The sequence below is a fragment of the Folsomia candida genome, unplaced genomic scaffold, assembly GCF_002217175.1.
Source record: "Folsomia candida strain VU population unplaced genomic scaffold, ASM221717v1 Fcan01_Sc004, whole genome shotgun sequence".
NCBI lineage: Eukaryota > Metazoa > Arthropoda > Collembola > Entomobryomorpha > Isotomidae > Folsomia > Folsomia candida.
Window position 1 is genome coordinate 11,719,367 of NW_019091196.1, and position 13,887 is coordinate 11,733,253.

At 36.4% G+C, this 13,887-nt stretch overlaps 2 protein-coding genes across 7 annotated transcripts; one reads left to right on the forward strand and one right to left on the reverse strand.

Annotated features, from left to right (window-relative positions):
* Window positions 1-40: 40 nt before the first annotated feature.
* Window positions 41-3,095, reverse strand: LOC110848091 (guanine nucleotide-binding protein subunit alpha-12). Its single transcript, XM_022095209.2, has 9 exons — window positions 2,776-3,095; window positions 2,297-2,588; window positions 2,073-2,211; window positions 1,477-1,733; window positions 1,338-1,410; window positions 1,250-1,275; window positions 1,063-1,164; window positions 848-982; window positions 41-782 (listed from the first exon to the last, which is right to left on the reverse strand). Exons 2-9 carry the CDS (start codon window positions 2,426-2,428, stop codon window positions 546-548), a joined length of 1,101 nt encoding a protein of 366 aa, XP_021950901.1. The 5' UTR covers window positions 2,429-2,588; window positions 2,776-3,095; the 3' UTR covers window positions 41-545.
* Window positions 3,096-4,744: 1,649 nt separating this feature from the next.
* Window positions 4,745-13,567, forward strand: LOC110848420 (protein tweety-2). Of its 6 annotated transcripts, none has more exons than XM_035850829.1 (15): window positions 4,748-6,200; window positions 6,274-6,321; window positions 6,398-6,461; window positions 7,384-7,464; window positions 7,753-7,860; window positions 7,930-7,979; window positions 8,336-8,431; window positions 8,559-8,572; window positions 8,664-8,722; window positions 8,857-8,952; window positions 9,059-9,325; window positions 9,830-10,008; window positions 10,092-10,210; window positions 11,128-11,199; window positions 11,275-13,567. In XM_035850829.1, the coding sequence occupies exons 1-15, from the start codon at window positions 5,869-5,871 to the stop codon at window positions 11,301-11,303; spliced, it is 1,614 nt and encodes a 537-aa protein (XP_035706722.1). In that variant the 5' UTR covers window positions 4,748-5,868; the 3' UTR covers window positions 11,304-13,567. The 6 variants fall into 6 exon arrangements, with proteins under 6 accessions (XP_021951325.1, XP_021951324.1, XP_035706722.1 ...); XM_035850827.1 differs by having other exon boundaries at window positions 4,749-6,200; window positions 8,559-8,566; window positions 8,658-8,722; window positions 10,092-10,277; XM_035850828.1 differs by having other exon boundaries at window positions 4,750-6,200; window positions 10,092-10,217.
* The last annotated feature ends 320 nt before the right edge of the window (window positions 13,568-13,887 follow it).

Genomic DNA, 13,887 nt, shown 5'->3' on the forward strand with positions numbered 1-13,887 from the left:
CGCAATAAAAATTTATATGACTAAATTAACAGCGATACAGTTCTTTTTTACATAATTCTTTATTCGGTTCATTTAAATAAAACTTTATTCGTCATAATAATATATCATCATGCAGGAAAAGCGTACACAAAGTTATTTTATAAATTAAATTAAATTAAATACTCTCAATTATTTGTCGTCGTGAATAATAATAAGAACATGGAAATGTAGTGTTTCTCCTTTCTTGCAAGTTTTGTGTCGATAAAAACGAGACTCTGTTGGCTAGCGTTGTGAGTGAGTGATGCGAAATGTGCAGAATATCTGATGTAATGCATTTTATACCGTGATGCAAATTTGTGATAGAAATTAAATCAGATCTGTCTGTAGAATATCAAAATTAAAATTGAGACAAAGCGTATATAAACGGAAATTAGGATTTTCTTATCCCACGTCAGGCTGTAAAATGAATTGTGCTTGTGATGTATACATAAAATATTTAGTGGCTTCATCATTCATAGTACAAAAATGTGTCCGTCTTCTGTCCATCGTCTTCTGAAACCACATTCTCATTGAAGCATTAAATTTTCTAGATTCTTTTTCAAAATCGTTTTCTTCACGGCGTTAAACACGACTCGAATGTTTTCCGTGTCGATGGCACTAGTAAAATGGTAGAATAGTTGGCCAGACTCGTGTCGTCGTAAACTAATGAATAAGTTAAGGATGAATTGCTGAACGGATTCCAACGAGGCGTCGTCTCCTTTGTAGTTGGGGAAAAAGTCGGATACTTTAATTCCTCTTCCAATCTGTCAGATAAAGAAATGTAAGGATTTTGGTTAAGGTTATATTTTACATGTGACCTACAACTCACCTTTGCCCTCAATAGATCTGACTTGTTGAGAAACAGAATAATCGACACGTTTGTAAATATTCTATTATTGACGATGGCATCAAAGATTGTGCGACTTTCTTCCAATCGGTTCGTCTGCCTATCTTCCAGCAGCACCTGATCAATTACAGCACTTTTTAGTTGATACTTTTTCATAGGGAAATGATAAGGTCAATTATATTTAGTTTAGTTCATACCTGATCAAATTCCGAGCTGGCGACAAGAAATAATATTGACGTAATATTGTCAAAACATTGTAACCATTTGACTCTTTGTGACCTCTGTCCACCCACGTCGATCTGCATTATAATAATTTAAAGCATCATTAGTAACATTACTTATGATCATTATCCAATATTTTGGATGAAAAATTATTTTCCTTACAAAACGAAATGGAATTCCGTTGATGGCTGTAACAAACAACTGCACATTAATATTTTAAAGTTACATGTTTGCTAAATCAATTCCTTACCAATGGTAAGCTCACTTATCCCTTTGGTTGCTCTTCTGGCATGAACAATATCATTGTTCGTAGGCACCCAATCCTATGGTACAGTTCACATCAGTAAGAATTATTAGTTCATATTATCATAAAGCATTTCTATACATACTTTGTTTGCAATCGCATCCAAGTGATTGAAAAAGTATTCGACGGCATCCGCAATTTGGAAGAGCGACCGCTTATTGAACACGGTCCTAATCGCCTCATCTGTCCAACAAGCTCGTATGGAAGGAACAAATCTCGTAAAGGTCCATTGGTCGACAAAACCTGGCTGGTAACTGAGCAGTATGTCCCCGTGTATACTATTTTGGGGGTTCTCCCACGGAACCCCAAGTTTGTTTCTGGCATCCACTAAAACCCTCATTCCTGCATTTAACAAGTTTGATTAGCATTTAAATCTTTTAAATTGTTACTATTCATAGAGCTTTTTTCCAACTATGGACAAGAAAGAGTTGCAGGAAGTACAGTACCATTTTTGGAAGCCCAACCATAAAATCTTCTTCCGGCGAATTTTTAAAAAGCAGCAGATAATCAACACAAAGCGTAGAATTATTAATTTACATAAATACAGAAGCAGGAGTAGAATTTAGTCATGAATATTAGTTATAAACATTACAAAGAAATTCGTAGTTTCCAAACTATATACTAAATACTTCAAAATTTGTATTATTTTGTATTATTTGCGGTCCTCCCCCTCCTCCTCACCTTGTATAGTGTTGAGATAAATTATGTGTTGAAATTCTTGAACTGCGTCCGCATCAAATCCCAATCCGTGAATAATTCTCATTTGTTTTAAAAATGTAGACTTTCCACTTTCACCAGCTCCGAGTAAAAGCACTCGAACCTAATAATTAAATACGAGTACATTTTTATTTTCCAATTCGGACTCGAAGTTTGACAAAATCTGACTGCTTTCTCCATCCACTTACTTGCTTCCTCCTATCTCGTCGCTCTTTTTCTAGCACCTTGTCAATCTGTCTGGACCTTGATCTCTGCTCGATTTCGTCCGGATTGAAGTTAAATTTCCACCCACAACACCCTCGGTTTATCAGGGACGACATTTTTCACTTATCGTTCCGATTTGACTGATTTCCGTTTTAACCAATCCGTCCACTTATCAACTTCCTTCCTGTTTGTCGTCGTTAAGGTAGGTTAGGATTCTCATTACAGAAAAGGCCCCAAAATGTAGCACATCACGATGACGATAACCTCCGTTGTTATCTGTCAAGTGTCAATATCACAATAACCTTTTATTCCCTAAATACTTACTGGACGTACATAAACCCTCACTCATCATCAGACTAACCAACTAAACTATTCTAACCACAACCGTTAAATGTAAATACAACCCTGATAAAACTCTTAGAAATAAGAATAAGTTTGAAAACAAACGAAATTTATTACTCACCTAAACACACCACAAAACAGAAATAATACAGCAAATATAAATACGTGCACTGGAAGAAGAATTAAGATCAAGAGGAGAGGAGCTGCTTAAAAGAAGGCTGGATGTACATACATACATAAATCCAGCGAGTATGTAGTAGTGTGTAATAAGTAAGTATATGAATGTGTGTAAGTCTAACGAAATGGTACTAAATATTAAGTTAGCCAACTAAACTAACCACCATTAAAAATTGAATGCAATTAAATGTTGAGAATTGAAGATGATGATGTCCCACCCTTAGTGCAGTGCACATAGCTCTTTTAACCATCCTCACATTGCCTTCATATTCAACCCAACTGTGGAATATACGCTCTTTCACTCCTGTTTGTGTTGTGATTTCCTTGAAGAAAAAACATATCGTCACTTTGCTCACCAAACCAATACGTAGACCAAAATTGAGACATTTCTGTATTAGAGACGGTTCAGCGTACGTATTATTATTGTGCATATATTATTATGTACCCGTATCAACTGGTAGTATTGTGAGTAGCAGTGGTATATGTAAAAGTTTGGGAATATAATGACTACCCAAAAATGTGCTTCCTTTTTTAGCGAGGGGAAAATCATGTCAGTTCCGTGTTTAAAGGACTTTTTACTTAATCATGTATGTACATTTTTTGCATGCAAACCTTTTTTTCAGGTTAATTTGAAGTCGAATGGAAAGGTAAATTTTTTTACGACGTATGTGATTTTTGATCGGATCACATTTCATAAAATGCATTAATCCTTATAGGTCATGAAAGTAGTGATGTAATAAAAGTGACTGCATTTATGTATCATATTCCTCCGAATGTATAAATTCTCATGAATTTATTACTTCCAACGGATATAAAAATGTCTGGAACTGGACCTGGGTTTTATGCATAATAGGAATTCCCACTGACGAATGGACACAAAGAGAGAGAGTTGATTTAGGTTTTATGTCATGTTTATTATTTGAGTCTCTTATCAAAAATGCATTTATTTAGCGTCTCATTTTATCTGCTTATGGACTATTGACCCACTGCACATATTTTCATAGCATAATAGCACAATAGTTGAAGTATGTATGTATTCCTCGTAATGGCTTCGGCCAATTTCTAGAGTTGCAATGTGACACGCAATTGGAAGCTCTGTCTGAATCTATTTAGTAATAGAGATAAATTGCATAATATTAATGCATTAAAAGTCAGACATTGATGGATGCACGACATGACTAATGGGATGCTAGCAAACGCCCGATTTATGCATCTTCTAATTGGACCTCGCAAAAACGGGTGACAGTCGAAACGGTCATTAAAAAGAAATCATCTCACAATGCATGAATACAATCTTCATGAATACGTAACATAACGTATAGCCCAGAAGGACAGTTAAAACCACGTACAGATAAGTAAATATATACAGCACGTTATCATAATAAAGCCTGAGGAATGTATGTACATAATCAAATAACAATTTCATATAAGTCGTATAATTGGAACAAAGGCATATCACAAATGTCACCCAAGTCAAAATAATGGCCGAATAATAATGTCGCATTCCAATTCCACTCTGTTCTGCCAAATCCTGCTCGCGTATTGGACGCAGATCCAATCCAATGTTTCTGATAAGACTTTCTCCCTTTTACTACTCGTACTAAAGCTCTTATCATCTCCGCTGAATGGGAAACCTCCGCGTACAAAAACCTTTTACATCCATCCAATCCATTGTACTACATGTGGCAATATCTTTTCTGCTCTTTTATAGCCATTACATTACCCACAGCACTTTATGTGTTGTTGTTATTGCTCTCTCTCTCCATGATCATGATGCTCCCTGAACTAACGTGCTAAAGCATTTAAGCGTACGTACAGATGTACTACTCTTCTGCAGATCTCTCTCTCTCTACCTCTTTTAGCCGTATCTCTATTGAATCCAGCGAGTCGGCCAGATGGACGGACGGGTCTCTTTAAGCAGACGCTGCTTCTCTGCTGTGTAACAAAAGTGGTATTCATGTATGTGTAATAATGCAACGGGGATAGAAAGCAGCGGCTCAAGTGCTTATATGCAATGTGTGTGTGGTGGGTGCGCAAGAAAGAAGGGGCAGCAAGGAGTGGCCCTCTACTATTGATTTCCGCTGAAATCCAACCCGAATTCGTCAGTCTCTCAAATAATCTGCTCTGTGTGCGAGAGTCCTTTCTCACAGGGAGACATCCGTCCTTCGTCTTCCATCCTGGACGCGAAACACCGACGACGACGAGATAGATCCAGTTACTTGAGAGGGTACGACCGATGCGACGGAAATAACCATAAAACACGCATTGTCCATTGTTCCAATAGACAGTCGTTTAACTTTAACCATGTTGTAAAATTAGACCAGATAAGAAGTGTCTCAAGACAGTAGAGTTAGTATTGAGTGAGTGCATGGCTACTACGACGATAATAATGAGTTTTATAGCGGAGGCAATTTATTGCAAAATGCGAATAAATAATTCTACTAGTTGGTGACTAACTTAACCAAATTGCGATTATAACTGTACATACATTTGAGACGTTATACGATATCGCTTCTTATTATTACACTGGATTTCGCAATGTGACGATGTTTATTCAATTCATTCATTCATCACCAGCAGCATCATCATCACCCTTTATTCAACATCTTAAAGGACATCTGAGTCAGTACCACGCCACGTTAAGAACTAACCAGTCCGCTCCCTAGGAGGATAAGACGGATCCATTCGGAATGACTCATTACTGATCGTGCATAGTTGAAATTTGAATTTCGAGAAGAATGTGACATTACATTACTAAACTACCTAAAAGTTCTTTTCCCAACTACTAATACATCGTCTAAAATTCGTGTAACTTCCACGCCACGACACAAAATTTGTGTAAAATGTAAATCCTTCTTAATTTCTGTAGTGACCTGCTTCAAGTTAAACCTGCTGCTGCTGATATTTTATACTGTGCCAAAATCTCCGGAAAATGACAGAGTCTGAGTGCAAACCTGAAAGATCTCATGCAATTATTAGTGTGGGGAATAGTTAATAATTCAAACGAGACAATTTACAAAAAGAACTAACTGTAATCATGATGATGAACAGTGGAGGAATGTCGAGTAGCAATAGTGGACTAGGGAAAGTTTATCCGCAAGGGTTGCCCCCTTGGTTGGCCCGTTTTTTCCATCGTTTCCCCCACGTGAATGTCACGGGTCATCGGGTCAACTCCACGTTCGATTGGCGAAACGAGGTTTATGTCGAATCGTTGGGAATTTTGGCCTGTCTTCCGGCCCTCCTGCTTATATTTTTCCTCTTGATCCTCCTCTTATACTTGCTCACGAGATGTTGTGACCGACATGCGAAGAGAGATAGACCCTTAATTTGTCTTAAAGTGTTGTTAGGATTTCTTGCGCTTACGTGCTGGTAAGAAAAATTTGAGAAAATATGCATCGAATTCTGTAAATTGTAATGATTTTTTAAATCGATTTCTTTATAGTGCTGCCATCGGACTCGGTTTGTATGGGAATGACGATTTTCATAACGGGTTGGTTTTTTATTTATAAAATATGAGTTATTTTATTGTTTCATTTATAAAATACGTATTTTTTCATGCCCCACAGGATCGAGTCATTTGTCTCATCGTTGAGGAATATTCAAGCGTACTTTGATTTCGTTAAAAATCAGGTAATTTACATGATTCTACATAAATACATATTTTAGAATTTTCTCTACAAATTGTTATCGAAAGATATTGTAAGGTATTAATAGATAGGTGCATATCAGAAATTTCATCAGGATTTGTTTAATTTAAACTAAAATGCAATATAAACTGCAAGACAAAATATTTCTCAGAAAAACATTACTTTTGTTTACATTAAGGCCAAGTCGTAAACTTTTCTAAGTTCTGTTCCTGGCATGATATGCAGCGATTAATTCTTATCTCAGCGTTAATATTCTTCATTATCTGAGGAATCCTCGGTGAGGATGAGATATGAAACCTTCTTGGTTTTAGGGAGAGAAATTTGATCCCACAAATGTGCCAAGTACTTTCAGATATTCGAGCAGCATATCAGAAATTCAGAATGTTAAACTCTAAATTTTAGTTAACGAACGATGGAATAATGAGCTGTGAAGAGTCGTAAACACAAATTTTACTTCTCTCGATCCCTCCATGCAGACTTACAATTTTAACTTTTGTGGCACGTATGTACACGACCGTATCATTTTCAAGGCTCCTTCCCTCGTATCAGGACAAACTTGTTGCAATGAAATGATACCCACTTCTCATATTTATACATTTGTCATGAAATGATAAAAGTAATTTATTCAAGATCATGATTTTCATTTAAAAGACAACGCGCAGTGGGATTTGATTCAAATCACTACCACCACGCCACCACCGCTCGATGAATTTCATCAGAATTTGCACTCTATATAAGTTCCCCGCCTCTGCATTAATTTATTTATGAAGAAATGTCTAGCAGCTATAAGTAGATTGTCCAAGTTTCATCAGGCTCCTCCACTTTGAATGAATCTAATTAAGAGAGCGAGCTAGAAAGCCCACAAACAACTAATGAAATTCTGTTTGAACTTGTTCTTCCTTTAGACTTTAGAAGCTCAATCTTCGATATCTGAGGGAGTGTTTCCTCTCATGTCCCAACTGGGAGTCGTATTCGAAAGACCACTGGTAAGTTAATCAAGTTCCTTGTTGACAGCTCTACTAAAGATATGATATGCCCTCATACTAAATATAACGGACGGATAGACCATCAATCAGTCCGTCGGTCGGTGTCTATTCTCATTAAAATTGCGTCGAGGCCACTCGTCCAAACCCGCATAATGTTAAGGCCTCAATTAATACATACCCATCCATCCATCCAAAGAATATAGATATGCGTACTCGCCCACACGCCAAGAATTATTATTTTAGCAATATGATGACCATGAAGTGAATTTTGTGTACTCTGTATTTCAGCCGAATAACACAATTCATGTGGAATTGCTAGCTCAGATGACGTACATGGAACAGAACATGACCAGCACGCTGGACAATGCGAGAACGTTAGCCCGTTACTTTGATGAGGTACATGAGTAGTAAATATTTGGGAATGTTGACCCTTTACTAACGGTTTATGGACTGATTGATTTTCAGCTAATACAAGTCTCCCCTCACTCAACAACTCAACTGATTGAGACGATTAGGTACGTCGAGGAGTTTATACTTTCCAGAAAATTCATAACTTATTTTCCCCACGGTGAAAGTCCCAGCGTGGCTGGAAAAGGATGAGGTTTTTATATGGGAAACTTGTTCGTCTTGCTTGGAAAGTTTGGCAGGATGGGTTGAGAAAGAAGGGAAGAAGGGGGAGAAATAAGTATGTAGAATCATCATCCTTTTCCAGGAACATGGAGCATGTAACTAATCATTTGTCAAGACGCCAGTAGACCGTGTTTCAGTTTTTGGGATAATGCCAGGCAGAGAAAGTCGAATGAATGCTTGCTTTCTCTTCCATATTCGCACATTTCTTCGGAATAAAAATATTTTTTATGTCTTTTGTTAGGTGGCCCACAACCCTGGCACTCTTGATAATCTTTATTATATTTTGCGTTATCCTGTTCTACGCCATTGTTCGTCACTCTCGTTGCTGCTTTATCACGTAAGTCCGCTCCTTCACTTTGCTAATAATAATGGAATTACGTGGGCTGTCACATCCCGCTAATTTCATCATCCCGTCGGTAATCCTATTTTCGAGACTAATTGGATCTTTCTCTATCTGTTCACAGATTCTCAGTTTTAGGTGAGTATTAACTAAAGATAAGCCTGCCAAGGCACAAGGTGTATTTACGTATTATTTGGCTACTACGATGTTACTTTTCTGTTATTTTTAGGTCTCATAGCCGTGATTTTGAATTGGTGTTTGGTATCCTTCTACTTGGCCAGTGCTGTGGTAAGTGAAATAGCAACATATATAGATATTCCATGTACATGCATGTAGCTTCGACCAGACTGACAGAAAAAATCGATCCTATGACAAATGTGTCAACCCAAACTAATAATAAACTCGATATTACTTTTATTTAGGCACTGGCTGACATCTGCGTCAATCCGACACGAGCAGCCGTAACAGAATTATCCATCGGTCGTTCAATATCTCCAGAAATTTCGAGCTACTACTTGGTAAGAGCAACAAATGCCAAAGTTCATTGCTCGCAGATACACAAAATAATTATTTCTAAAGCAAGTTTTTGGGAAGATAAGATAAAATAATCTCTGCTCTATTTAGGATTGTGAGCCCAAAATGCTTGATCTGCTGGAAGACCCCATGCACGAGCTGGTCCAGCCTGTACATTCGCTAAATAAACCGATTTATGGGAAGACGGACACTTTCGACAACTCTGTGCTCGACAGTCAAACAGCTCTGGCCGGCGCACAGCACACGCTACGAGTCATCAACTCCATTACGAGCGAGGTTTACCCGTCGGGCGATGTCGACACAATTATTGATGGGCTCTTCCGCGAACTGTACAATGTCGAGGCGTACTTGCAAGAGGTAAAGTTTTTAGGGGCGATTTTATGCAAATCTGGGATGACTCTGTTTTACGGGGAAAGTTGGCAAGGCTAAATATTTATTTATGGGGATCCAGGGAGGAGGAGTATGTGTACTCTTAGAAATCCAGTATTAAACTAATACCAAGGGGTATTATTATTCATATTTATATGACTCTACCAAGTGGTATTGATAAGTATTACCGAGTACTCAATATTAAAGTTTTACTAAATCAGTAGCAAATTTTTATTGACCAGTATAATTTTAATAGCAACTTTAATACCGAGAATACCTACGTGACAAGTAATACCCTGTAGTAATAGCTCGGTAGTAAAGTTTTACCATATCGGTAACAAATTTTTACTGTGTAATCGGTATAATTTTAATATGTACCAAGTGGGTACCAACTTGAATACCGAGAAGTCGATCCCTGTCAGACTATACGAGATTTCTAACAGTGTAAGTGGGACTTTGGGACTTATTTTTCCTTAATTTATGTCCCCGTAGATCGCAGCAAGGGGTGAGTGTCAGCCCACTCATTTGCACTGGAAAAAGGGTGTGGAGGGGGTTTGCGGCACGAGTCTGTTTGGGTTAGCCCTTCTCCTCGTGTCAGGTTTGGCGACGGCCCTGCTTTTCACCCTGTTAGTCGGATTCGACTCTCATACATGGATTTACATCCAACGAAGGTCTGCACCATTGAATTCAGAACTCGAATTAGGTTGGGAAAAGGGTGTTGATTGGAATTTAACCAATTTTGGGAATATAACAGGAAGAGGTACTTGCAGAAAGAAGAGATAGCATTCCTTCCCTCGTCTTATGACGGAGGTCATAGTCATGCCCACGGTCACGGTACGGGGAGCACAGGTCGTGGAGGACGTCGTTCAGGAGGCGCGGGGTCAAATTCGCCTTATAATATAGTTTCAAATTGGGACACGCAACCCACCACCACCCCTTTGTACTACTAAAACCTTTTTTCATTCCCCCAATATTTCCGAAAATCTTAACTTTTCGAAAATGTCACTCTGTTTAGTCCATTCTCTGCCTCAAAAACTACTTTTCTACGCGCAAATCAGATTTCGTAACTCAAACACATACTTTATTTACGCGTGCTCTCGCTTTTTACATAATTTATTTATCTACTAATAACTGTAAATAACATGACGCGTTTCAGCTTTCACTTGCTCAAACATATGACAATTAACACTGGGATATTATCTACGAACATCTTGTTTTGAATGGAATTTAAATATATGGTTATTTATCGTGTTTTTGTATTGTTAGCATGTGCACTGGTTTTTTGCATGTTGTTTGTCGTTGTTTTATTGTGAAATGCAAGATTTTGGCTGATTTGTGACGAATTTTTGTTTTTAATTTTGTTTGTGTATGAATAAATCGTTTCGTTATCATGTGTACGTGTGTGAAGGAGTGAAAGTGCATGAAAATATATGTTATGCTTATAATAATTTTATTTGTAACTAAACACTTATGATTTTTGTCCACAATTTCATAACAAGCAAACACACATAGTTATGTACTCACACAAAAGTTGTTTTATGATTTTCTCTCTGAGAGGTGACGGTGGGGGTGCTTCCTACAAACTTTCCTATCTCTTTCTTTCTGTGTAGACCTCTTTCTCTCTGGCGTGTCAATGGGGACCTTTCTGTGTCGTAAAGTATTCTTGTCTGGAAATTGTTCAGCTTACATTTTGTTCTCTTTTCTCACAACATACGGCCCCATTGTCCGCCCATTCCCACAACGGCAGACTTCCACTCATACTGACGGTTGCTTTCTCTCAAAATTCACAGGTACAGGAATGGGACAATGCCACCGGGGGGATATTACAGGGGGGAAAGCACCATGGGTCACGCCGTCGTTGGGTGAGAGGAGGAAACTTATCGTTGATATCTCACTTATTCATATAAGTTAAGCTAATATTAAATATGTATATTTAGACCAAACCATGGCCAGTACGCGACTTTGAGCAAAGGATGCAAAACCTTAGAAGCGAACGATTTCTACTAAACGATGATCAAATAATCAAACCAAGTCTCTTCAGTCATTTGCTCTATTTGATTACTTTAAGACTTATAACTCGTTGTTCTTCTGTCTGAGGGGACAGCGACGAACGAAACATGATGAGATGAACAGAAAGTACCACACACGCAACACTATTGTATACACATTTATTAGCTGGAGGAGGATGTACCTACGTTACGTGAGATGATGATGGACAGTCAATAGTTAACTAACAGGTGTTGTTAGCTAACTACGTAATAATTAACTAATATTTGTTGCAGAAAAGTATTCTAATCTAAAATCTAATCTCTCTTTGACCAAACAGTGTCAAATAACTCATGCTACAAATGAAAAGCTGTTCATTTCGTTATTCTATTGCTCTTTAACACACACATCAAAAAATTTCCAGATTAAATTAAATATTACAGGAAACACCAACCATACTCAATTTCTGATAGACTGCGTCTATAAATATGTATACTTACTTATCTCACTGAAAGAAAAGCTAAAGATTTTTATTCTTAGTCAGTTTAAATCTACAGCGTTTTAAAACGTATCCTTCTTCTTGTTCTTCTTGAATCGGAATTAATTTTCCTGTACGTCCGCTAATTATTTGACGATATTTCCCCCATTTTTTACGAAGAAACAGCGATATAATTAGCGATATTATTAATTATCTCATTCCATTTAAACAGCGGCCATTCCTCAGCTAAGTAACTGCTTAATTTTTGCACAATAATATTTTACAACAAATCCAATCCAGTCAGGACCTAAATAGCAGTTAATTAATTAACCGCAACTATGCAAAGAGTCAGAAAGTTATGAATTAACTATCTAATAATAATTAAAATAATCATTTCGTGTCATATTTACATATTTATTATGCCACCACTTTTACAAAGATACACATTTGTCCAAACAAAAAATTGAATTCGTAATGTTTGTAGTCTGACCCATTTTTACGATTATACTTTCTCCTCGTATACAATTTAGTCAATATTTACATATTTATTTACAAACAAAATGCAAAACAAAACGAAACAAAAAAGCGTACTCCACATTTAGTCATATTTATTATTATTTACAAAAACCGTTCTGTTCAGCATTTACTGTAGCCCTTTAGAAGAAGAAAAAAATGATAATTCGACAAAACCAACCACGCAGCTCAGCTCATTGTTAATCGTTAAGTACAATACAAAGGCGTCTGAATTTTTTAAAAACTGACTGGATGACCGGTCATCTCTGGAGGTGGGTTTTTAACCTACGATTAATTGTAACGAAAACCAATTTGTTGTTCCCATCCTGATATTGAATGCTTAGAAATGAAAGTGAGACTTTGACCTAAATGTTATACATACATACAAATTATTGATTGAGAAAGTTGTAATTTCCTCCTAGAGGGAAAATTGAGACAGTAAAGACGTTGATATGTTGATGATAATAGTAGACACACATTTAGCTGAAAGACTAGAGGGAGGCAATAATAAAAGTATAATTGTACCGGCGTTCGTTTCGACAAATATTTCATCGTCGCTGAAATTTATATTCCTCAACTTATGCTACATAAATATGTTCAATATTGGCTGATAATATTGTTAATTAAATTTACTTTGATGATGATAAGCCCTAAAACTGCTCTAGTAATTAATTACTACGTATAATTATTCCGTAATTTTATTGTCTTTGTCCTTAGCAAGTAGGGAAATTATATTTTGTAGCTGCTTAGTCCTAGTCAGGCCATATTATGATTAATAACTTTATTAATTATTGATAAATATGCAGTAGTTAATTAATGTAAAAGGTGGAAACATTATGATAAAAATGTCCTTTTAAGAAGGACGAGGACAGTTTTTTGTACCCAGTAAATCTCATCTCATTAAATTACTATGATAATTAAATACAAACACGAAAATATGATATGACTTCCATATCTGCGTTATTCAACTTATTTTTGTTCTTTTTAAATTGAATCGACTTGCACTTACACGACGCTCTTATACACACAAATATCTTTGTAAAGAAAGAAGCTACATACATAAATATTGCAAGATTATATTTATCAGTTTGTTATCAAACAATGATGTTCTATGCAAAACAATTTATTTAAAAAAGTATGCAATTAAATATACTTTACATTGATGATACATAATTACACAAAATTGTGTTGTTTTTTGTGTGGAGAAAAACATGAATCCGGTAATAAACAGAATTAAATTGATATTGAAAACTTATTTTTGAGGTTGATTTTAATCCGAAATACATGTATTTTCACTTTTGTCAACTTTCTCTTTGAATTTGCGTTACAAATCCTTCCTTTTTTGAGACACACCTAAAAATTATTACAAAAGGTTACATATTTTATCAAATTGCCAAATAGTCCTTGTTGCTGATTCTGTTATCTGTACGTTTTACAATTGTTATTAATAAACATCAAGTGAAATGGGACATGCATAATTTAATCCTCCATCAATCTTTATATTTTACCCGTGTCACGATAAATAATTATCCAATAGCAAAAAAATGATCATCACACACGATAAACTAAGATG

Coding starts and splice junctions, on each gene's coding strand:
- LOC110848091 (XM_022095209.2), bottom strand. CDS start 2,428: ATGTCGTCCCTGATAAACCGAGGGTGTTGTGGGTGGAAATTTAACTTC. Junction 2,212..2,296: donor GACGAGATAGGAGGAAGCAA/GTAAGTGGATGG, acceptor TTTAATTATTAG/GTTCGAGTGCTTTTACTCGG. Junction 783..847: donor CAGATCTATTGAGGGCAAAG/GTGAGTTGTAGG, acceptor TTTATCTGACAG/ATTGGAAGAGGAATTAAAGT.
- LOC110848420 (XM_035850827.1), top strand. CDS start 5,869: ATGATGATGAACAGTGGAGGAATGTCGAGTAGCAATAGTGGACTAGGG. Junction 8,953..9,058: donor AAATTTCGAGCTACTACTTG/GTAAGAGCAACA, acceptor TGCTCTATTTAG/GATTGTGAGCCCAAAATGCT. Junction 10,009..10,091: donor TGGATTTACATCCAACGAAG/GTCTGCACCATT, acceptor GGAATATAACAG/GAAGAGGTACTTGCAGAAAG.